Source organism: Silene latifolia, chromosome 6 (genome assembly GCF_048544455.1).
Source record: "Silene latifolia isolate original U9 population chromosome 6, ASM4854445v1, whole genome shotgun sequence".
NCBI lineage: Eukaryota > Viridiplantae > Streptophyta > Magnoliopsida > Caryophyllales > Caryophyllaceae > Silene > Silene latifolia.
In genome coordinates this window covers 32,030,840-32,057,519 of record NC_133531.1, presented here as the reverse complement: position 1 = coordinate 32,057,519, position 26,680 = coordinate 32,030,840, and the positions used below count along the sequence as shown (strand labels likewise).

At 35.4% G+C, this 26,680-nt stretch overlaps 2 protein-coding genes across 2 annotated transcripts; both read left to right on the top strand.

Annotated features, from left to right (window-relative positions):
* Positions 1–3,508: 3,508 nt before the first annotated feature.
* LOC141586666 (putative E3 ubiquitin-protein ligase RHG1A) lies at positions 3,509–12,946 on the top strand. The gene is made up of 6 exons (XM_074407963.1): positions 3,509–3,619; positions 4,678–6,386; positions 9,528–9,581; positions 12,185–12,283; positions 12,369–12,512; positions 12,629–12,946. Exons 2-6 carry the CDS (start codon positions 4,713–4,715, stop codon positions 12,758–12,760), a joined length of 2,103 nt encoding a protein of 700 aa, XP_074264064.1. The 5' UTR covers positions 3,509–3,619; positions 4,678–4,712; the 3' UTR covers positions 12,761–12,946.
* A 12,364-nt stretch (positions 12,947–25,310) lies between these two features.
* LOC141587948 (uncharacterized) lies at positions 25,311–26,264 on the top strand. Its single transcript, XM_074409410.1, has one exon. The coding sequence runs from the start codon at positions 25,311–25,313 to the stop codon at positions 26,262–26,264; it is 954 nt and encodes a 317-aa protein (XP_074265511.1).
* The last annotated feature ends 416 nt before the right edge of the window (positions 26,265–26,680 follow it).

The following is a 26,680-nucleotide window of genomic DNA, read 5'->3' as shown; positions in this document are numbered from 1 at the left end:
TCATCATGAACTCAACCCCAACATACCATGGATAAAACTTCCTCAAATACCAACATGTTATCAAAATCGACTCATACATAAAATGATGATGCAAGACACGTAAATATGCACCCAAAATATTAAAACCGAGTAGGATAAACCTACCTTTTAGCATTCTCCATAAGCAAATCCAAGACAACAAGAATCCATCTCATAAAACTGTCTCATCCTACAATAATCACATAATAACTATCATAATACATCCTAATCTATTATACAATACAAACACCCCTTATTATTACCCATTAATTACCCATTTGACATATACTAATTACTAATTAACTACCCATAGCAAAACCCCCAATTTCTAGGGTTCATACTAAATAGAAAAGAGTAAATCTATACTTACAAATTAAGAGGAAGGAAGGAGGAAGGTGAGCAATCCACTAAACCAAGCTTGAATCCCCTAATATGGTATTTGTGAGGGTTTTAGAGAGAAGGGAGAGAGTTTAGAGTGATAAAGAAGAAGATAGAAATGAAATAGAAGAAAGAGGGTTTGCGGGTTTAAAACCCGTCTGACCAGCGTGCACTCGACCGAGTACCGAGTCCACTCGGTCGAGTGACACTCCACTCGGTCGAGTACAACGCAGTTCTCAGCAATGACCAGTTTTCGTAAAACAGTCATATCTCACTCGTTTCTTAGTCATTTTGGGCGTGTGACCTACCGTTGGAAGCGTAAGAGAACAAGCTATCACCTCCAATTGGAATCACATCAATAGCATGTCTAGATCTCAAGTTATGACAGTTTTAAGACGACCCTTCTATAAGCAGACATTATAACAACTCCACTAAGTCTAGTATTAGTTATACTCGGTCCACTCGGTCGAGTGAAGGCCTTAGAAACTACGAGGTATTACAGAAACCCTAATCTAAAAGGTCCATTGTGGTGAAGATAAGATCAGCAGTGAGACAATGAGTGAGCTTATGAGTCAAACGATGAGTGAGCTGATGAGCAAGACGATAAGAGAGACGATGAGAGAGAAAGTGAGCAGGAAGAACGGAAGTTGTTGTGAGACAATGAGTGAGAGAATGAGCGAGAGGTGTAGAAGAAAGGAAAGTGAGAATGAAGGGATAAGATGTTGAAGTAGAGATCAAGTACTGTTATTTGATGAATACTATTCCTAGCTATAGTATTAGAAGGAATGTTTTTCCAATATGGGGTTTTCTAACAAACAAATTAGCGAAATGAGTTGGTTTTCAAAGTATTTTTCCAAAATGGGTCCACGTAGGATCGGATTTGACGAAGCTGGGTTAAGAATTCAAGTCGCTGCGTCGGTGAGCGGTTTTATGTTAAGTCGCTCAGCCACTGAGCGACCATAGCAAATTCCAAAAAAAAAAATGAGGATAGCTAGAGTCGAACATGAGACCTGCCAATAGTAAGGGCTGTAATGTGTACTACCAATTTACCAATGCTACACGCATATTTCTATGCTGAAATGTAGCGCTTAATATTTAAATACTGTAATTAATTGTCCCTGTCTTACTTGCATTAAATATGTTAATTAAATGCCTAATTATATCACAATAATTAGTGTTGCTTGGTGGTTAATCCATGTGGACTATGGGGAAGGAGTCAGCGGTTCGACTCACAGTAACAACATTTTTAATTGCAAAGCTTTTTTTTTAATAAGGGAAGAAGTCGCTGGGCCCCTAAAGCGACTTGGGCTAAGATCAAGGGTCCTTAAGCAATTGTATTTTCATGCCAACTAAGATATAGTCGCTTAGCGGGAAAGCGACTTGAATACTACTCTAGCTTCGAGTATGACGTGGACCCATTTTGGATAATAACTTTCAACAAAACCCCATTTTGATAATTTCTTTGAATTTAAGCCCCATTTTTGAAAAAAAATCTATTAAAAGTGCAAACTTTTATAAGTGTAGGAATATGTGGGACAAACAACAAAACACAAATGTTGGTTTTGCCTTCTATCAAGCCATCAAGGCATCATTTCCGACAAAGTTTTTAAGACACAAGCAGAATCTTAAAATCTGCAAATTAAAATCCTATCTAAGATTGGGATCAATCAGCACTTTTTAAACAACAAACGATCCGTCAATAAAGATCAAGAGTTTAACAACAATGACAATAGTGCATACTATTAGGTAAAATGATCATAAGGGATTAGGGGCAGTACTCGTATAAACTAATGTAAATTTATAGTGATTGTGTGCGTATGCATGAATCGGCAACTTTGCACTTATTGGTGCGTAAAAATGAGCTAAAGCCATGCATGAATATTTAATTTGATAAGAAAGAGTGTTTAAAGTCAAAAGAATCCAAAGAACCAAATGTGGATAATAATGTGACCTTGTAATTTACAGTTCACACAATATGACTAATACCATGAGTAACATCATTATTCTTATTTTATCAACAAAATTCTAACAATAATTAGTTGTTGTTTTCTTTTTTATACTGGAAAAGGGGAATAGAAGAGGAGCATTTGGTACAGCAGTTCAGCATTATGCCTCATACCAGTAAGGATCATCTGTCCCACTCTTGTGTCCCATTGTGTGTACCACTCACTTACCTTTTGACACATCACTCGTTGTAAAATAAAATATTGCAATAATTATATTAATTTGTTGATGTGTTAGAAGGTGATTGGAGTGGCACACAGATTGGGACACCAAATGGGACAGAGGATCCCAACTCGCCTCATACAGTGCAAGTAAAGCTACTTGTAGCTTTCTTGTTAAACTACCTAAATTTGTAAGCATAAATTCCCATTTAAGAAAATATTATTTGTGTTAATTTTAAAACAGATTAAGTATCATACCAATAAAATATTTACTTTTTTTCTATGCATTCTTATATATTTAAGTTATATGTATTTGACCCGTCTTAAATTTGAGACGGATTAAGAAATGCTTGCTCATTTGTAAGTAAACTTTTATTTTTGGGTTTTATTTAGGAATTTTTTTTATAGACCATAAAATAATTATTATATAACCATATGTAAAATCATGTAACGATAAAGGTCGATATTATACCCAAACTCATGACAATTATTTTGGCCAACTTCCAAATTAATTGTGTGAATACACCAACCACCAAGATTAACATAAAGGATCTTTCACAAACTTTTCTTTAGGGAAAGAGTAAAGACATGTCCAAATTAATCACCCTGTATCTTTTTTCCCATGACTAATTTCCCATTATCAAATCATAATTTAATGTCTTAAATATATTTATAGTGATAATAATAATAATATTAATTAATATAATATTAATATATGTGGTTGTTTTTGTAAAAAAAATGCAGGTTACTGACTGACCCCTCTCCTCTCTTCTCTTGTTTAATCCACACCTCTCTGTCTGTCTGTCTCTCTTCTCTTCTCATCTTCCAAAGCCTTCAACTTCTCTCTTCCTCCCATTTTCTCACTGTGTTTTTTTTTTTGGTCTTCTTTCTTTTTTTCTTTCTTTCTTTTTATCTTCTTTTACCCATTTTAAAGACATATTTTTTTTTTTTTTTTTGATTTTTTGTTGATTATTTTCCCTTTATGTTCTTCCCATTTTCTTCAGTTTAATTTCATCATTTTTTTTAGTTTTTAGGCAGATCCAACTGGGTCTTCTCTGGTAAGCATCAACTATTTTCCTTGTTTTTTTAATAATTTTTTTCTGGGTTTTTTTGATGATCAATTTCTGGGTATGCTGTCTACTTTTTGTTGTTTGAATATTTATGTTTTTAGAATATATTTCTGGGTTTTCTGCATAATCTTGGAATCTGTAGCTTTTATTCTGCTTGATTATATTTATTGTTGCAGGGTTTTGTAAATTTATTGTTGGTTCATTTTGTTGTGTTGATGATGTGTGATTATTCAGCTTATAGCTCAGTTCTAGGTGCTGTTGTTGGTTACTTGGTTTCTATGGAAAGTTTCAATCTTTTTTTCTGATTTCATGTGTCTTTAAGTATGCTGGTACATTGGAATTTGTGTTTATGGCAGATGAAAGTTACAAGTAAATAACAATGGATGATAATCAATTATACAATGTTACTGATAAACAAAGTCTTTAGAATATCTGATGATTATATTTGCAATGCTGGTGTAAGTCTCGCGAAATTTGTGGGTTTTTAGGTGTAGGATTAGGGTTTTGTGCTGTAGAATTGGGGTTTTGTGGCGTTATCGGGTTCTCAGGCTTTCCTTGTTTTGTATGTTTCACCTCCCTTGATGTACACTATGCTTCATCATATAAATGGTTGTTTTAGTAGTCATGCTTTGGAGGTTAACATTGATAAATAAACCACTGTGAGTAATAGAATGTGGTGGGAGCACTGTTGGCTAGTGTTGATTCATTATTGCATCTATTTTGTCGCCTTCGATTGCTATTACATCAATCTATCTTTATTGTGAATAAAGTCTTTAGCTTCTATCTAGATCATCTGTATTCTGTAGATTGTAGTTGTCTTCTTGTTTTGTATGTGAACAGTGCTTTGTTTTAGCTTTTGCATGTACTCTGAAGAACTTTGGTAACTTGTTAGTATGTTGGAATTGCACACTGTTCAATGCTGTGTCTTAATTTGAGTTTATGACTGTCCTACAAAGCTGTTAAACCGTCTTTCTCTTCTTGTTTGTGGGTTCGGTCGAGAAGTTTTAGAAATCACATAAATCATAATTTGATTTTCCTGCGTGTAGAAACATTTTTCCAAGGAAACCATACAGACACAGTGATGCAAGGGCAGAGGAGTGCCATTGGTTCCCTCCCGGATTCAATAAATTTTGATTACGGGTCTCCATCTACCAATGTGGGTGCAGACCAGCAAATTTGTTGGAATAATCTTCCAAATCCTGCTGAAAGCAGGTTGCCTGATTATATGATTTCAGCTAGCAATTCAGATAACACATATGTGAGCAGTGTTAATCCAGAAGGTCGGAACTTTAGCCGATGGAATATTGGTGATCCGAATTCTGTAGGCCCACAAAACATCGCCGGTCAATCAACTCAAAGTGGCTGGTCACCTCCAATTAATACCTCAATTGGTGTCGGGTTGAGGTTGGATTTGCAGCAAAATGAGCCTGGAAATCTTATTTCACAACCTGATATTAATTTGAACCTTAGTACCAATCAAATTGTCCGAGGGTCCAGCTCAAATTCCGCTTCTCAAAATTTTGATTTAAACGAGGCACGCTACCATACGGTCGATGATGAGATGGACTGTCCTAATTCGTCAACATCTTTTGGATTTGAGAATAAGTTTCACAGTTCGGCCAGTACATCATCTGGTAGTGGCGGGTTTCTTGTTGAAGATGATGATGGCAGACCTGGTTGTTCTTTGGATGGTCGCCGGTTGTCCTGTAAAAGGAAAACTCTTGAAGGAAATGCTGGTCAATCATCTAGTGGTGGAAGTTGCTTACCTGGGGCAGAAGATAGCCTGTGGCGGGGGATTTCTCCACATTTCGATACGCCTGGAAGTTCTTCTAATGTTAGTCTCCCTGAACAGGTCAATCCAAGGCTTGGATTGGGAATGAGTGGACGAGTCTCTAATGACAATCTGCATCCTCTAAATGTGCTTGGCGGGTTAGAAAGCTCTCAAAGGATTTACAGGTCGAGAGTAAATCTATCCATTCAGCAAGATTCTATGTCGAATAATTCGTTTTTACCAGTGCCTACCAGTGTTACCCGGCACCCTGATATTCAATCAGTCCATCAGCCGTTGAGATTTGTCCCCATTAGCCCTTCTCATGACTTGATGTCACAGATTCCACAAGAGACCTCGGTTCCACAAAACCAATCTGCCCTAATGCGTGCATCTACTATGCGGCGAAGTGGGCAATCCCATAGGTGGAATACATTAAGGCCTGGAAGTTCATCGGGGTCTGGAGAGAGAGACGATGTGGTGCCTGATGACTTTAGCTCCAGAAATCTACCAAGAAACATCGGAGAGCATCCTATGTTTTTACCTCCAATTGAAGCAAGGAATTCGGCTTCACAAACAAACTGGAACCTTAATAGTGGTAGCGTCGGAATATCGAGAAATGCCGGGTCAAGTTCCCGCCCAGGCTCCAGTGTTGGGCCCCCCTCTTCAGTGGGACCCAGTTGGGCTTCTCATCGCCATCCTCCATCGCAGTACTCTCGGAGATTGTCGGAATATGTTCGTAGGTCACTGATATCTACTGCTGGTTCTGATATTGCAGGCCAAAGCAGTAGTAGTGGCCAACAACGTTCCATTCCTGCTTCTTCACAAGATGGTGTACTTCCCTCCAGTGGTGTAAATCAGGGGCATAATCGCGTACACTCTAGATCGGCATTATGGTTGGAGAGGCAAGGTGATGGTACTGGTGGAATTCCTTATTTGCGAGCTTTAGCGGCTGCTGGTGAAGGAAGAAGCAGGCTTGTCTCGGAGGTTTGTCCTGCTTTTCTCTTTCATGTTATACTTTTTTTTTTATATATATTTTTTTGTTACTATTATTTAATGCAAAGTTCGCTGAATTTAACGCGACCCAGCGAGGATAGAGGGAGTCGGTTTAGCTGAGTTTGTTTGAGGTGGAGATTCTTGTTGTCTAAATCAGTTATCCTGTAGCATTACATAGTGATTGTAAATGAATTTGTCAAGCAATTTTGTGTTCAAATGAGATGCTTTGAAATTATGCAGTTTCCAAGTTTCAAATATTGGTGTTTAGGTATTTTTTTCAGCAACTTAGCGAGGTTTGAATTTTGCGAGGTGTAAATTCATAAGAGGCAAGTTTTTTGTGGTACCAGTTATTGAAGAGAGTTATTTTCTGTTTTTTTTTTGTTCTGAATATTTACATCTCTTGGATACACCAAACTTTCGACACACATTATATGAAAGCCTTTGTTTTAAGCTGTGACTATTTCATCGTAAAACCTATATCTTGCTGCGTTGCTGGCCTCTCTTAAATTTGATGATATAGTGTATAGTTTCCAATGTGAAAGTCTAGAACACCTTTCTCCATTACCGTCTTCCTTTATTGCTCTCCTTTCTTCGTTACAAAACCTCAAATGCTTAGTTCATGGAGAGAGGGGGTAACGCTCCACGGTGATAGACCTTCTAAGCTATTTCCCCCTTACTTTATAAGTTAGAGGTGATCAAATGGAGGCTTGTGCCAGACAATGACTGGCCTAAACTAGATTTTTAGCCCACGGACATGTAAGATAGCAACTTTAGGATAGGTTAGCCGTCGGGCCTGTTTATGTTTTAAAAATACATAGTACTTACCTGGTCCTTTAATGGGTCGGAAGAGTCAATGAGAAGGAGTAACGTTGTTTTTAATCCGTCCCTCTGTTTTCATGTGATGATAGATGATCAATGTTTGGGTTGGTCATTCACCTTATCTCTCACTATCTTGTATCATTGGAATGCTGTAAGGGTTGACACCCTTCCAAAATTGAACTTTCTATGTCAATTTTACCTTGCCTAAAATCTTACGACACTCTTTATCTCTAGTCTTTACCCAAGTATTTCACAAATTATTGATCTTTTTCATCTCTCTATTTTTTTATTGTTCTTTACACATCTCCTCTAAGCCTTTGAAAATAGAAGTTTGGCAACCTCTCATCGCTGTTATTCTGTTCCTCTTCTAGAAAAATTTGAACTTCGTTATAGTGTATATCGAATTTGAGTAACAGGAAATCGTGTTATAGTCACCCCTTGTACTTGATCCTAATAGTGGCCATGCACATTGATGAAGGTCTTGAATCTACACTCGATAATTGTTGTCGAGATGAAGATGACATGTTTGAAGCAATGCTTTGTGCATTGTATTAGTTACTTGGACTGAGCATTTGGCATGTTTCTGGCATCCTTGCGGTGACTTCTTGGAGAGCTTACATTATTCTTTGCTTGCTAGTGTAATTAAAAGGAGCAGAACTGCTCTCATCATGAGACTGCAAGAACTTGCATTTCCCAGGCTTCGGTTTTGCCTGGTTTTAATGTCTTGACGTCAACATCATGTCAATGTTATAGGACTCACATTATGCCCTGTTTTTATAAATAGTACTTCCTGTATTTCACTTAACGAACCTCAATGTTAACAGTGATGCTTACAGAGAATAGTCTATAGGGCTAATTGATTGAAATGGGGGTAGTATTCTTTCCTGATATGGAAAGAAAACTAGGTCGATCCTTTAGATTAGTACCGACATACTTTTGGATGAGGGAGGAGAGTAAAAGCCATTGACTGTTAGTTAACCCACCTCAATGTATGATCCAAATGCCCCAAATTGGCCATAAAGTCAGCGACTTTATTGACCTCATGATAACGAGTATAATATACTTCCTTGAACGAAGAGAGCTCAATTCATATATCATCAGTTATAGAAGAAATTTCCCTAGGAACGTTCCAAGTCGCACAGACAGAGTTAATAACACTGACTATTTCCTTCAATAGCTAAAAATTTAGACCCCAATGTTTTAGCTGCAATTATCTTTCTTCTCTAAGGGAAAGAGTCTTGTCTAACATAAAATATTGAACACTGACTTGGCCGCGAGGTTTAGCTCCTAATAATAGTATTTTACCGTCATGGTCTCTAATACTATAACCTAAAGCTAAAATGGGTGTAGTATAGTTATTGTCCCTTATGAGGATTTTGACAATTAGAATTCTTGGTGCTAGTGGAATTTCACGTTACCATTATGTTCCTTTACATTCTATAGTGCTTTGTAGAAAGAATGCAAATGTTTCTACCCTGACGACAGCCAATGGTTTAACATACAGGCATACAGCTGATGCTTTACCTATATTTCTGTGACATATTCTATAATACCCATTATATTTTGAAATAAAGATTGGTTGAAGGGCGTATATTTTGGTGTATGTGTTTGTAAAAGAGAGATGTTACAGACTACAACAACAACATTACCCCAGTGCCTAAATGGCTCCCGCAAATTGCGGGGTAAGGGGGGTCGGATGTACGCAGCCTTACCCTTGTGTTAGAAACACAAAGTGGTTGTTTCCGAATGACCCAAGATGAAAATTGCGTTGAGAACTGCATCGAAGGACTGCTACTTCACAAGAGAAAGAAGCACAAACCACTTTAGTGAACCATTTTGCTTTACTCCATCATAATCCAGAACCAAAGAGTGATGAGTCTTAGGCTCCATTGGAAATCTGGAAAAAGATGTTACAGACTACAACTATGGAAAATCTAACTAAAATTTCATATTTCAAGGCATGAAGAACTAAACTAATACACTTGATAAATATTTTTAATTTAAGAGCGTGTCACAAGTGACATATTATTTTACACGTAGAAGTTCCATTACCGCTGCAGCACGAACTTTAGCGCAATGAATGTTGCGTTTTTTTTACCATGGTTATGGTGTGTTAATATTGCTAACTATAAAGCAAAAGGATCAGACGTATGAGATGCAGAAGTGCAGAACTGAATGTAGAAGTTCATGTTAAATTTATTTTACTTCTTGGTTTATAATGACAGGCAGCTAGTTCTCACTATCCTGTGTGTATACAGTATACACTATTATACATATTGGAAATTGATGGTGATACATACATGTCTTAAACAGATCAGAAATGCACTGGATATCATTCGTAGAGGTGGTGAAGGGTTGCGAATTGAGGTTTGTTTTCCATGCCTTGATGCAATGTATTAAACCTCTATGTACTTGATTTGTTACTTGGAATTTGGTTTCATAACTTTCATTTCATCATAACGTGAGCAAGACTAAGCACACTTATACAAACTACATGTGCACCCAATTCATATTCTGGTGGAATAGAGTAACTGGTCGGAGAGCCATTAATAGAGGTCCTACTATAATACGAGGAAATCGGCAGTCATATCACCTTTAATGCCACACTGACATCCTGACCAGAGGTGTTTTGGCACCAAAGGTTCAGCACATGAAATGTGTCAATCACAACTTTATGTGGACTCGAAATCTGATAGGTACCACTATTCAATAGCTAAGTGGCTTGCCGTGAAAGTTGAATTGTTAAACAATCATGTATCTACACATGAATTTCAACTAGGAGACTTGTGTGATTTGAGAACTCATGACATGTATCTATGATATTCTGAAATGTAACTATGTTGCTATGATTTTAGAACTCGTTAGTTTTAAAACCAATATGTAAAAAGTTAACTACGTTATCAGTAGTTCGTGCAGCCTTACTTAGTTCTTAGTTTTGGTTTCTGCATTAAAATATTAATTTATTTCTCTTGAGTTACTTGCAACTTGCAAGCCTTAGTTCTTACTCCCTCCATTCAACTCCACTTTGCAACTTTGATTTTTACACGGATATTAAGGAGCGGATTAAAAAAGTATTAAAAGTACATGGGGAAAGAGAAAGAAGAGGTTAAAAATATTAAAAAAACATAAAGGTGGGGTTTTATGGTGGGTTAGTGTGGGGTTTGGGTGGCATTTTTTGTAAATAAAGATTTTCAATAAGGATAGAATTGTCATTTTTTTAGCCAAATAAGGAAACCTGTAAAGTGGAGTTGAATGGACGGAAATGGAATACATGTAAAGTGGAGTTGAATGGAGGGAGTATTTTTTATGTTTTACTACCTTAACCTATTTTAATCGAACATTTCTCTTACTTCAGGTATACTATACTGAGTATACTAAAAATAATACGGAATTTATTTTCGCAGTACGCTTTTTACTCATAGTAGTACATTTTGCACCAAAATTTCCATTCTCTACCCTTTACTAAAAATCCTCAAACCTAATTCTCTCCACCTTCTCTCTACCTTCTACTATTTTTGAAACCTTAAATCTTTTCAATCTTCTTAAAATTCTTCAATTATGAACGATTATTCAGATAAAGATCGGGTATTTAATTCGTTAATCTCTTTTTAATAATTTAATTGATTCTTTCTTATAATTTTATTCCCTTTTAATTAGGATTTATACCTAAATTAATTAATTTAATTACGGTGATTGGTGCGGGAGGGAGGGGCAGTTCGACGGCAATGGTAGTCTTACTTCGGTTGGGTTTTTAACGATGGTCCATAATAATACGTAGTACGGTAGTAGTAATCAGCGTAGTACATGGGTTTAATTTGTTTTTATTCAATGTGCAGTCGCCTGTATGTGCAGTAATGGCCATGCCTTTGATTTTTCTATCTTTTTACTCAAATGTATTTTATGAATGTAATACTTACAATATTTAATGCATTGCATAGTGATTGTAATGTTAATTTACGAATAAAGTACATAATTTATCAATGCAATACATAGTTATTTGTATTTTATCAAATTAATTTATCAATATAGTACAAGATTATCATATAGTTTAATTTTTTTTCATGTGAAATTGAAAGGGAACGGATGTTTGAAATTAGAGAGAAAATATTAGAGAGAGATTAGAGAGGGAAAATGGGAGAAGAAATGAGAAGGGTATAATTGTCAACATGTACTACGATGAGTAAAATACGTACTGCGAAAATCAAGACCCAAATAATAAAGATACTTGAATATTTCACCTAATTTTTTTTTAATAGTTTAGAATTAATATTTTCAAGTTGAGAGTTTTGATATTTTAATGCATATATGTAAGTTTTATATTTGTTTTTTTGAAATTTTTCTCTCTTTTTTTTTTTTTTTTTTTTTTTTTTCATATGCAGAAATTTATTTATTTTATTGATAAAATATTCTCCGTATCAAATGTGATCTCCATTCATAGAGAATAAAATGTTAGGAACATTAATTTACTTTTTACTTCTTTTGAGTTTGTAAAATTAATTGTGTAACCCTTTAAAAAAAATTATAAAAATAAATTTGGACCAATTAATTGATGCCATGTGGCAGGAAGTCGGGAATCCGTATCATGTCAACATGTGCTTGATTTTATTTAATTCTACTTGTCATTTTTTTTTACTTTTTAAGTTTTAATCTATCTTTTATGTTTTTTTATTCATTTTTTAACCAATATACATATATATAGTCTAAGAGACCTACTCAAACGCTAATTGTGTTTCATTTCCAGTATTCACGAAGAAACGTCTGTTTTACCTTAGTTTACCTTGACACATGTTTTACCTTAGTTTCGCGGATTCGTAATACTTGCGTTTTTGGATTTCTTGCTGAATTTTGTTACTCGTATTACTAGCATACCTTCTAATCTATCTGTGGTTTGTATTTGATCAAGTATTTTTACTCCAATCAATTGGGTTGTTTTCACCGACGACGTTCACATCGAATAATGTGGGTTGCAGGATGTTATGCTACTTGATCAATCGGTGTTTTTCGGGATGGCTGATATACATGATCAGCATAGGGATATGAGGCTTGACGTGGATAACATGTCTTACGAGGTATATATACTCTGATTATACTTGAAATGCTGTCTACTTCTTGCACTCTTATTGTTTTGGCAAAGTATGACATATTCAATCACAGGAACTCTTGGCTTTGGAAGAGCGCATTGGGTACGTGTGCACTGGGCTGAGTGAAGGGACGATTTTAAAATGTATGAAACAGCACAAGCATGTTCATACGATGACCGATGATCTGACAGAGGTGGAACCTTGCTGTGTTTGTCAGGTAATTTTGGCTTATTACCACCAGTATCGACCAGTCGTACATTGCTTATCAGCCACGATACATACTAATTATACGGTGCTTCTGTTTTCTCATGGGTTGAGTATTGATTTTGACAGGAAGAATACAGGGACGGTGAAGACATTGGAACCCTGGACTGCGGACATGATTTCCACAGAGAATGTATAAAACAATGGCTGGCACAGAAGAATCTGTGCCCCATTTGTAAAACAACAGGCCTAGCTACATAAGTGATTACTATATCTATTCTGCGACTTATTGCTTCTCAAAAGAGAGCGGAACACAGGTTATGTTTCCTCAACGGTTCCAGAATATTGGTGGATTGATCTTTGTTACCTATTATTATACTTTAAATCTTTGATGCCGCTAATTTCACATTATAATGACCAATGTTTATGCGCGCCCCATTTTTGCCATGTTTTTTACTTTTTTACATTTTGCTTTTTTTACTTTTGGCCATGTTTGATATTTTGATGACTTCCTCCTGAAAGTATGAAACCTATGTCCGCGTTTTTGATGTATTATAACGTGCAGAGACATGTACGATCAAAGAGAAGGGATTTAAAGTGATACCTATGGTAATTAATACATCATACTCGTGATACCTTAATGCCTCGGTATAGTTAAAAATGTTGAAATGTTCGGTCCCATTGAAGGTTAAGTTGCTTTAGGTGAAAGTATCTCCTAGGTTTTGAGCTTTGATTCTTTGTGAATAAGGGGTTTGGGTTAATTGAGTTTCCCAGATAAAGGTGATGTGGCAATCTGAATTAAAGTTAGACTCAAGCCAAGGGTGCATGATATTTCCTCAGTTCTTGCATCTGTTCTTCCCACCTCCAGTTCCCTAGTGAAGCGAATTTTATCCAATTTTTGACATTTTTTCGCATAATATTCTATCCCCAATATGAAATAACAAATAAATCTGCGGTGGCCTATTCTATCTCCTCAAAGAGAGATACTCTCCTCCGACTAATAACATTAGGTCGTCAATGGCTTTCTTAATTCTAACCTAACCCCTTTGAAATCCTTAACTCTTTTCTTAGCATCGTAAATTGTTTGGTTTGCAAATGCCTAGTTTCAGAACTGTCAACTGTGGTTGAATACCATTTTCAACACAACTCAAAATCGGGTGGTCACATTATGTTATATCACTTGCTTGATGACCAGATTTGTATCCTGACAACTACCTCCAGTTCGATCAATTTTGAAAAGTAGACGACATCAAGGATCAGGAATTTCCTGCCCCAGCAGTGTGCGAACGGCATAAGACTGGGCACCAGTTGGGGACTCTTTGTCCGCGCGTGGCTCACCGACGCGTGTAATTGGAAGCTTCGACATTTACGACTTTAAGTCGTGCAGTCTTTCCTTATGGTTGGCTACTACCTTGTGTGCCACTACCCGTCCGTCAATGTGATGGCCGCAGATACCTTTATGTAGATCGGCCATAATATGTTCGGCTTTGGCTCTGGCTACACACTTCAGGAGTGTGATACTGACCGATTGTTAAATAAATATTGGTAGAAAAGTTTTAGAAGAGAAAATAGGATAAATCGAGTATTATGATGAAAATTATCAAACATGACATTCATCTTTATCGGCTAAAAGACGAAGAAAAGAAAAGGGTTATTCTACGTAGTAACCCTGTGTTTTTTTGAATTCTAGCTGGTAACCCTTAGTTTTTCAACTACCCACATGGTAACCCCGAACTTATCAAAAAAGGTTCTCCGTGCCCCTCAACTTTTATTCCGTTAAAAAACTCCGTTGAGACTTGGGCTTGTCTTTTACACTTCAAATGCTTAATGACCAAGTAAATATGGTCTTCTCAACTCAATTAAAATAAATAAACCACGAATTTTCCTAACAAATAATTATATTATAGATGTGGTAAGAGTATAATTCATAACCTTTTTATTATCATTCTTATTATTATCATCATTTTTATTGCTTAAAAAAAATATTAAAGTAGTAAATATATTGAAACACATCTTACTTTTGTTTTTGTTATAAATTAGATTGGATTATAATTGTTAATATTGATATTATATTATTATTATTATTATTATTATTATTATTATTATTATTATTATTATTATTATTATTATTATTATTATTATTATTATTATTATTTTTATAACAAAACCAAAGGTAAGATGTGGATCGGTATATTTACTACTTTAATATTCTTTGTTAAGCAATAAAAATGATGATAATAATAATGATAATAAAAAGATTATGAATTATACTAATATAATTATTTGTTAGGAAAAATTGGGGTTTATTTATTTAATTGAGTTGAGAAGACCATAGTTACTTGGTCATTTAAGCATTTGAAGTCTAAAAAACAAGCTCAAGTCCCAATAAACATGCAAACTAACGGAATTTTTTAACGGAATAAAAGTTGGGGGTCACGGAGAATTTTTTTTGATAAGTTCAGGATTACCATTGAAAAATGAAAGGTTACCAACTAGAATTCAAAAAAACACAGGGTTACGCGTAGAATAACCCAAAAAAAAATCTGGCGTAAAAACTAGTGGAATGGGAATACATGTGCCCTAGTGATTTGGTCGTTCTTGGTATTGAAGTTAGCAGAGATGGTGCGTGCTCGAATCTTACCCAAATGGAAAATGTGATTTTATCCAAGTAAATAGATTGATTCGTGAAGAAATCAACTTGCCCATTGCCTTGGATAAATGATTTCCTTGGCAAAAGATTTGAGAGATCAAACTAGTAGATTGAAATGGGAAAGACGAGACACAGATGGAGTATATCAGTATATCTACTGGCGTAGCCATAATCGACAAAGGTTTTGTGTCAATTTTAATTTAATTGCTATATTTATTTATAGGGATAATTCACGCGGTGCCCCTGAATTTGGCTTAATTCACGTGGTACCCCTGCCTTTAAGAATGTGCACATGGTGCCCCTGAACTTTCAGTTTAGTGCACCATCTACCCTTTTTTTGTTTTATGTTATAACGACGTTAAGTTCTTTGCCTCCCCCCTCATATCCTTACCTTTCCCTCTTATTTCCCTCATAAACTAATAAACTAAAAGTACAACTCTACCACTTCTCATAAAGACAAAACAAAGCTACAATGATTATTGAATCCACTCCAAATCGCCTTTATTCTCAATTAAACCGCCCTTCTGCGTCTTCGTTGAAAGTGATGTGTTCATTAATTGGGTCAAATAAATCGCCCTTGGTGGCCGAGATTGAGATTTTCAATTGGTATTCAGTTTCGGTACCGCATTCGAATCATGGCTTGGGTTGTTCGATGGTGGGTGTGTATCTGGGTTCGCCTGAACTGGTGGCGGACGGTTGAAATACGGAGCCATGGTGGTCTCGGCTTGGTGGTGCGAGTCTGTGGCGACGGAGAACGGTGGTGCAATCAGATATGACCAGGCTGCCATACCTACAGGTTGTTGTTAAAGAAGCCTTCAGAATGCATCCGCCAGTGCCTTTATCTATACCCAGAAAAGATGGTGCTGATCTAAACTTCTTCGCCTTTATTGTACCAAAGGATACACAACACAAGTACTGGTCAACATATGGGGAATGGAGAGATCCCGATTTGTGGGAAACTCCTTATTCATTTGAGCTTGAGAGATTTATGGGTTCTGAAAAAAAAATTGGGATCATTTAGGAGAAAGTTTAATATCTAAGGCAATTCCAGTTCATATCTAAGACATGACTAATTGTGACTTGTGAGCATTGCTCAACTATAATTTTATATGAACGAATGATTTTTCCAAATTAGTAATCATGTAGAGGAAAATCATCATTTGCAGGATTCGAGAAATCAAACAATTTCGAATTTGATTTGGATGGTTGGCCCAGTTTCTAATACATTCTAAATTCTAATGCAACCTTAAATACATAATAAATAAGGTTGTATTTTTTTATGTATTTAAATAGAAGGAGATTGATAAAGAAAAGAAGCTGGAAAATAGGGTGGCAAAGTTGATTAGTTGAGGAAGATGAAGTGTGATTGAAGAAGACACTAGAGATATGGTTGTATAAAATGTAATGTGAGGCTAAAACTAACGCCGTTATAACTAGAAAACAAAAAAAAGGCAGATGGTGCACTAAACTGAAAGTTCAGAGGTACCATGTGCACATTCTTAAAGGCAGGGGTACCACGTAAATTAAGTCAAACCTCAGGGGCACCACGTGAATTATCCCTTATTTATATTTTGGGTCTTGCTTAATTTTAAACAAAATAAATTTAAAATTTGAATCAATTGTCCAAAAAGGTGCGGGTCTCATCCCATGACCCTATTTTTTTTCTTTTTATGTAACTATTTCCTTCGTTGTGGTATTTTTTTTTTAACTTTGATTTTGTCACAAAGATCCAGGAGGTACTACCTCAGATGCGTAATCCTTTTTCTCAGAAGGAAGGAGACCATTTGTAAACATTGTTATTGAATGACAAGTGGATAATAAGTTATGTGAATGATCAAATAAACCTTTAAAATTTGGGTATTTCTAACGTGTGTCCTAAGAGCATTAGGAATAGTGCTCCCTCTTTTTATATATGACTTTCTCACATTTCGAGACACTCTCTTCTCTCTTCAATATCTCTTAAAATATAAGACTAAATATTATGATCTTTATACTCATATGAAAGAGCTTTTCGTAAGAAATTTAATGGTACCATTTTTATATTTTTTGAACAAATATATTTTTGTAAATATTAAAGTCAAAGACTTATCTCGTAAATGCAAAACGTCATATATAAAGAAATAGAGGGAGTATATGGAAATATGATGACCAATGACCATGACATAGAAAATGTGAAGTGTCTTTAAACTGTCTATTTCCAAAAAAAAAAAATTCCTCTATTGTGGATTAAAGTTCTTAAATATTAGAAATAGACAAATATGATATAACATGAGAAGAACTTTATATAGAGTTATTCTATTACTATTGCTCTAAGCACACATTAATAAACCAAATATGGAAAGATTCACGACATATTCTCATGATAAATGCAATTATAAACTTAGTTTTACAATAATTAGTGAGAATATGTTGTGAATATTACCATATTTGGTGTGTGTGTGTGCCCTTAGGGTAAGGGCACAGGTTATAGAAAAATTAAACAAAAAAAATGAAACATCCAAATATAGAATAAGTAAACAAATAACCGGGACGAAAGGAGTACAACACTGAGTACTTAATTTTAAAACATAATACAATAACTAGAACACTTATCTAAGAAAAAAAACTCAAAAAAAAAAAACTCTAGCCTCCGTTAATCATACTCGGAGCTCCCATCGATAATCAGTCGATGGTAAGCCCCAAAATTATTTCATCTTTCTATCAAATACTCCCGGCATTCAACTCAACTCTAACACTTTCTTTTTTTTTCACGTTTTTTTTAAGGAAAGGAAACTAGGTTGATTGAAATCAACCTATAGCATCCTCGGGGATGAGGGCGATAAAAAAAAAGTCAGAACTTTTAGTTTACCAAAGTAAATCAAAACAACTAAGAAAATGATGAAGGATATAGAGAAAGTTTCCACATAATACAGAAACTTCAATTCCCCAACCAAAATCCAAACTCAAGATGGAAAGGAAAAAAAATACCAAAAATAGAACTTACAAAATGCAGGAAAAAATTTGACAAACACTCCTGATAGAAATCGGGAAGAAATAAAGTCCAAAGAGAGAAATCAAATCCTTGGAGAAGCTTAAGAGAAAAGAAGATTTATGATATTAAATCTTCCGCCAACTAACAGTATTTTGCTAAAATCAGTTTATGATAATAAGACTCGAAAAAATTTTTGTTCAATTTCTGGAGTTAAACCTTCATTCTTAAGAAATATGACTGAAAAAACTCCCATAGGCTAAAGTGGGGAGTAATTAAAGTCAAATCTTAGGAAAGGTAAATCTCAAGAAAAGTTTCCGGAAAAAATTTCTAACAAAAAGGATGAAGAAAAGGAGAGGAGAAACCAAGATATTCAACCCCCAATTCTAATTTTCTGAGAATTTTTGCTTTTAAGAGGATTTTCTCTCTCTCTCAATTTTAGAGAGAGAGAGAGTTTCCCTCTTTTTCTTTTTTCACGTTTGTCAACGCGTGTTTTATGCGTTAAATATCATTAGCTACGTATTTACAAAAATTATAAAAAGATATTTTTAATTTACTCGTAAAGACGAATTAAACAAGATCTCACATGAATATATTTTCACTTACGTATTGAGAGAAAATTGAAATTGAATACTCACTTGTAAATAGTGTATAAAAATGAAATTGATAGAGTAGAGTTGAATGGAGGAAGTAGTATGTATATCCATAATCCATCCTTTAGTCAATAAAAGTCTTTTTTTTTTTTTTGTGATCGGGGTGTCCACTATCGACAACATTATATAATCTCCTCGCCGCGGGTGCTCTCGCGAAGAGGTAACTGACTGACAAAAAAGTTTGCTCCATTCTCATGGGCAGGGATCGAACCCCTGACCTTATGGTTAAGGGATATGGTGCATAACCACCACACCGAACCCATTTGGTTAAAGTCTCCCTTTTTGTGAGAATGGTTTTTCCATCCTTATTTTAGGGGATTTCTAGTTCTTCCTAGGCATTGGTAATAAAGACAAGAATAGTTCGTTGATGATTTGTCGCACGTTCTTTCAAAATATATAAGTTATTTGGTAACGATCTTGGAACCAAAAGGTAAAATTTCTCTCATAATGAATCAAGCAAATGATCCCTTAAAAGCTGCACGGAGATAGCGATACGAGGATAAGCTAAATTGTCAGATCTTTTTTTGAGTTCTTTGGTTTATAAGAACATTATTTTTCTTTGGTTTCGATTATTTATACCCTTTGTTACTACCGTAAGGCTTTCTATCAATAAATTAGTTTTCTCGTTAAAAAAAAGATAAAACTTAAAGTCATGTCATTATTTCACTTTGACTTATAATGCTACCCATTTACCTCTTGCGCCGTTCCATTGAGTTCTTTATGTATTCTGTTTTTTACTGTTCCATTTAATTGTTTACGTTTTCTTTTATGGATCTCTTTTAATCAACTACAACCCCAATTACAATAAGTCTTGCTGAAGACGAGTAACATTTCGTCACAAGCTGATAACGGGGTAAAATGCGACCCTTTTAAGACGAAAATATAACCATTTTTAGATAAAAACTTACCAGAACAATTTCGAAGCTATAACAGTTTGTCATTAAAATGATCACTTTTTATCGTTAAAATGATGACATTTAACCTGTTTTCAACTTGTAACGAAAAATATCCGTTTTAAATGAGAATTGGTGCCCTTATTATTAACTCCTCCTTGGTGATTGTGAGTACTAGAGGTGGCAAAAGGGCCAGTCGGGTCGGGTCATATCGTGTTCGGGTCATATCGGGTCAGCCACCACTTACGGGTCATGTTTGAGTCATTGTCGGGTCGGGTTATTTCGGGTCAAATGATGTATCAGGTTGGGCCGGATTTGAGTCGAATCATTACCGGGTCGGGTCAGTCATTATCGGGTCCGGTTATTTAATCACATTACTTCAATTTTTTACCATTAAATTTAGTTTTTAAGCATTATTTGGTTTAAGGGATTCATTATTAACCCAAACATATCAATCTAAATACGAAATCACTTTTATTTTGATCAATATTAAGCTTAATAATTGTCGGTTCATCAATTTAATCGGGCCAGTATCTGGTCGGCTCAATATCAGGTCGGGTCTGGGTCGGGTTCTGGTCATGTCGGGTTATGGGTCGTCGTCGGGTCGGTTTCGGGTCACTAATCATCGGGTCATGTCGGGTTACGGGTTGTTTCGAGTTACAATATTCCCGGGTTCTATCGGGCCAGGTTTGCTCGGGTTTGGGTTAGGTCAGATTTGCCAGCTCTAATTGTGACACTAAAGTTGTGGGCCATATATGAGAGTATATTATAGGTTGATTTTGATTAACCTACTTTCTTTACCTTATCAAAAACAAAAATATGGATAATTTAAATAATCCACTTGTTTACATTTTAACATTTGTGAAAAAAAATGACACTGATAAGAAAATAACTAGGCGTCGTTAATCCACTAATTAACCTATCAAACAAACAATTTGTAAACCTAACTAGACTCTACTAGCTTCTAACAACAAGGCAGTAAAATAGCAAGCTTGATGCGTGTATTTTATATAAGGTTTTTACCTCATTTTTACACGCATTTCTTGGTTATTTATGTGGCATCTAGCTACAAATGCCCCCGAATAGGCTACTTTGGGTTTGTCTTGCATAAATGGCAAGTACGAACCAGAAAGGAGCGAAATCCAGCCCGAACTTGTCATAGTTGCATGCATTTTGGAGAACAAGGAATCGGAGCCCGAAATCTGTCGCTTAGAGATGCGTGAAGTGACCTCGGAAGATGCCAAGGAGTCCACCTATGCTTATATAGCTCGATCGACCAATTTTGCTACTAAAAGTGGTCGATCGAATGCTTTATCCTCCAAGAATCACTCGATCGAGCTCTGCTTTTACTCGATCGAGATAGTTGTTTTCTGAAGTGTTCGATCGAACACTGTCTTTACTCGAACGAACGGATTTCCATGTTTTCCTCTCGATCGAGTGGTTTCATTTCACTCGATCGAGAGCCTATGTGTTTTAGGCGGGCCTTGAGCTGTTTTTGAGATTTACTTTTGTAATTAGGATATAAGGTTATGACGGCAGTCATAATCTCTCTCTCTCTCTCTCTCTCTCTCTCTCTCTCTTTCTCAACTATTCTCTTAGACCTTTGCTCTTGAACCCTAACTTTGGATTTTTCCTCTTTGTTATTGGTACTCTTTACTCTATTCTTAACCTTTAATCAATTGCTTGCTCTATTGCTTACTTTCCCTTTAATCTTTATTGTTGAATCTCTATTTTCCTACTTTTAATCATATTGAATTTATATAGTTTATGTATCGTTGTTGTTTGTTCGATAGACATACATAGCTAATCTCCCTTGCTAAGACATAGGGGAGCCATGATTTTAAGGAAATTGTGAAATAGGTGATTAGACTTGATGCGAATTGGATCTATGTTATTAATCGCTACATATAATTGTTCTTGTCTACTTGAGTCGACGCAAATAGGTAATAAATCACGGTACACCTTTACCTAGATCGGAAGATTGGAAAAGGTAAGACCTGTAGCGAACATTAGGGCATTCTAATGAGGGCGGAAGTTAAGTTAGAACTGTCTTAGGGCGAATAGCGGACCGGAAGGACCTTTTTACTACCCTGTAGATCGAGTTTGCATTGACCCGAGACCCTAGGTTGCATTTCTTAAGAATCATGGTGAACCGACTGTCTTAGCTACTTTCTCTCTACTTGTTTGTTATCAACCCTCTTCTCTATTTCTCTTACTTTATTTCTCTCCTTTAACCTCCTTAGATTAGAATAATCATTTAAAAAACTCCAAGAATTGTGACGCAGACGGACTTAGTTTGGCAGGCATTTCCCATCTCCCTATGGAGATCGACCCTACTTACCGCTCACTTTTGTTGGTAGTACTTAGGTATTTATTTTTTGTATCAAACGACGGTATCAAATTTTGGCGCCGTTGCCGGGAAGGTGGCGTAATTTTTTTGCTTATATTAAGTCTGTCTTTTGTCTCAAGAATTTATTCCTTGAGACCGATCTCATATTTTTCCAGTGTTTTAATTAGTTTTCCAGGAAATCTGTTCTAGAACAGAACATTGTTATACATGCCCTTCTGTAGACTCTATTTGCCAATATGCCGAACATTACCACTCACTCAGAACCTACGGTGGATTCTCTGCCTAAAGGTTTCCTGCTACCTACTACAGATTTAGGGACCTTTGGGATCCACCCGTCTTATATACAGCTAGTTGAGAGAAATCTCTTCAAGGGGGTGCCTGGCGAGGATCTATGTAAGCACATAGAGCTGTTTACAGAGTACTGGTCCACCATTCCTTTAGCTGCTAGGGTGACGCAGGATAGGGTCAAGGGAGTCCTTTTCCCATTTTCTTTGACTGATGATGCCCGGGAATGGTTGAGAGATTTGGACAAGGAAGCTGTCGCTGTTACTGACTGGAATTCCCTTGCTTTAGCCTTCGACAGACGATACTTCCCACCACAGCGTACTAACACGTTGAGAGGCCAAATAACTGCGTTCGAACAATTGCCTACTGAAGATCTGACTGGAGCTTGGTCTAGGTTCAAGAAACTTGTTCGTTCTGTGCCATATCATGGTTTCAAACGTTGGTTCCTGTGTACCCAGTTCTACAATGGGTTATATCCTGACTAGAGAGCCATATTACATAACGCGGCTGAAGAGTCTATTGATCCGAAATACTCAAGGGGGGGGGGGGGGGTGAATTGAGGATTTAAAACTTTTGAAAGCTTTTTCGACTGTATGAATGTAATTGATTATTTAAAGTTTATTGATTAAACTTAACTAATCAACTAATGAAAGTAAACGAAATAAATACACAAACGAATGAACGAGGAGACACACGGTTTTTGAAGTGGTTCAGTTTCACAAGTCGAAACCTACGTCCACTATTCTCGATTAATAAATTTAGTACCTTTCTACGGATTACAAATTTACTAACCCAACTCGTACAACTAACTCTAGCTGTAACTCAATGAGTACCGTTAAATACTCGAGTGACTAACTTACGCTAATAAGAAAGCACTAATGATTCTTCTAATAGTTCACGTTAATGAACAAGTAAGAAATCAATTATAGCACTATTATCTTATAACGATAACAATAAGAACAAGTATGCGAGTTTTAAAATACACGACCTTTCAAAAATAACAAAACGGTTTTTCTACTTGAAAACACACGATTTTGCTTTGTGAAAATAAGAACAATTTTTATGCTTAAGGTTTCTACTTTAGACGTTGTAAAGAGTAAAGTATTTATAGGAAGGAAAGAGTAGGCAACTCGGATTTGCACAAACCCTAATAGCCGAAATAATAAGATATGTAAACAAATCATATCTTCTATTATCTCTTTGCTAAAAGCCTTAAAAGATAACAAAGAATATTCCAAGAGATAGAATATAATCTATTCAAATATTATCTTTACTATAAATTCCAAGATATGATAAGATTTCCTAAAAAAAGAATATCTTTATCATAACCAAATATATTAAGTAAGATATATAAGATATGTAAGGATATTATTATAGAATAAAATCTTTACCAAATATACCCTAGGTAACACGAGATGTCACGGCTCATATGCCTCGTGACTCGTGCAAACCCTAATCTTAACATATAGGTTAGAATTTAGGTTTTAAGAGAGGCTATGTTGAAACCCTAATTAGTAGCATGGTCCAACTCATAAGTTGACCCAAAACAACTACTAGTCAACGTTCAACATAAAACCAAACTCCGCACTAAACCGGACTTAATTAAATAAATACTTTTATCAAAAACATTTAAAATAGACTTTAAACAATTTTCAAAACAGTTTTGAAACATTATAAGTCGTGTATAAAAACTCAGCATCTCAATGTTATAGTAGGAGAGCTATAACATTGAGCTCTTTTACTAGTAATGTTATAGCTGCAAAGCTATAACTTTACCAATTCAAGAAACTCATTCTTGGTTATCATTACGAGATAATCACCTATACTATTCTAATCTTCAAGAAGATCTTCGACTATAGGCTACGTCATCATCCAAGCTTGATTAATCTTTAGACGGACTTCGTCTTCACATAAATCTTGAATGAACCTTCACATCGTTTGATCTTGAATAGAGGCTTGTATACTTTCGTCACAACTTCCTTTATCGCTTGTGTTAGATAAGTTGAATCTAAAATACTTAGACAAACGATTACGCGCAACAAGTATATAAAATATAGAACACCTTGACATCATCAAAACATAAACATATAAGCTACTCCCTCCAAGTTTTTTCAATCCTCCCTTTTACTTTTTGCATCAAAAATAAGGAGAGTATTAAACAATGCAAAAGAATACAAAGTGGGGTACTTTTGTTGAGGGAAGGGTAGTTGATTAAGAGTGCCTAATTGCAAGGTTAACTAATAAAGCAACCATCTTACTTTATGAGCATATAGTTAAGGAATTTCATTTTCCACCAAATAAAAGTCAATACCTGGCAAATAAAAGTCAATACTTGGCACATAGTTAATGGATTTCATTTCCCTCCAAATTAGTCTTACTAATCCAACATTAAAAATAGAATTACAGATTTATAAGTCGAAAATTACATAATTGATCCAACATTAAAAATAGAGTTACATATTTTTAAGTCCAAAATTACATAATTAATCCAACATTAAAAATAGAATTACAGATTTATAAGTCCAAAATTACATAATTGATCCAACATTTAAAATATTACAACCATGATTAGGTTACATTAAAAACATTAAAAACGTGGCTTATGGTTAATTAACTTCAGATATGGTCTTTAATCCCCTTTTAAGCTTTCAACTGTCAATCTCAATTTCACCTACACAAAATAGATTTCAAATCAAACTAAAAAGGTTAGCTAGTAAGGCTAAATTCAAACTTTTGGCACCAAATTTTGAATTTTGCGCCAAAAATTTCACCAAATTTCACAGGATGAATTAGGAGCCAAATATTTCACCAAATTTAAATTTTTGCCAAGTGATTTGTAAACCTAAAATCATAAGCTATAAATACAGATTGAAAAGGCATTTAAGAAGCATTTACTTCAAAACACATTTATTGCAAACACATTTACTGCAAACACATTCAATGAAAACAAAACATTTAACAAACATTGAAAGGGCATATATTGTCCAAACTTTATTAATAAATTCACATAATATGAAACTTTATCATGGGCAGATGAATGAATTAGCAAGAAAATTCAATGTCTGTAGAAAAACTATCACGGAACTCTGGAATGAAGCAAAAAAACAGAGGGCTGCTGGTATTGCTATTAATGTTAATAGCAAAATGAAGGGGAAAGTATGCAAGGCCAGGTTACTCTTTGATGAACAAAAGTTCATGAACCTTGCATTGAATGAGAGGACAACTGAGCTAAGTATTGCTGCTGCAATGGGTGTGCCTCAATCAACAGTTGCTAAATGGGTTAAAATGAAGCTCATAAGAAGTCATACAAGTGCAATCAAACCAGGTTTGAATGATAAGAACAAGTTAAACAGGTTACTGTTTTGTCTCAAAGCTTTACATTTTGATCAGCTCATAAACAAAGTTTTATTCAATGATCAAAGTAATGTCATTCACTTAGATGAGAAATGGTTTTACTTAACCAAAAAAAACGAGAGGTACTACTTAACAAAGTCTGAAGCATTACCACACAGAACATGTCAGCCAAAGGCTTTTATACCTAATGTAATGTTTATTTGTGCTGTTGGGAGACCAGTTTATGATATCAACAATGAAGTCATATTTGATGGTAAATTTGGTATTTTTCCACTAATCACAAAGGAGCCAGCAAAGAGGAATTCAAAAAACAGGATTGCAGGTACACTAGAAACAAAACCCATAGACTCAATTACCAAATTGGTGATCAAAGACATGCTGATTAATATTGTGTTACCAGCAATCAAAGCTAAATGGCCATCAACAGCATCTAAGCACATTATCATTCAGCATGATAATGCAAGACCACATATAGATAACTCAGATCCTGATTTCAGAGCAGCTGCAACAGCAGATGGATGGAACATTGAGCTGAAAAATCAACCACCTAATTCACCAGACTTAAATGTCTTGGATTTAGGATTTTTCAGAGCAATTCAGTCCTTACAGTAAAAAACCAATGCATACAAGCTAGATGAACTGGTTACGGCAGTTGATAATGCCTTCACTAACTTAGAGGTCCAAAAGCTTAATTATGTTTTCATTACATTACAGGCTTGCATGGTAGAAATCATGGGTATAAAAGGTGGAAATGACTACAAGGTGCCCCACATGCATAAGTCAAAGCTAGCAAAAGCAGGTATGTTACCAGATTACTTAGAGGCTGACTTGGATTTAGTTAAAAGCACCATCAATTATTTAAGAAATGTTGATGCAGCAAATGGTTTAGAAGAGCTAATGACAGCTCTTCAAATGGTTAACCAACAATAGGATCATCAAATTTAATTTGATGTTTTTGGGTACGTATTGTATGCAACTTCAGCAAGACAAAACATGATACAATTGGTTCATGTTTTGCCTTGATGAAG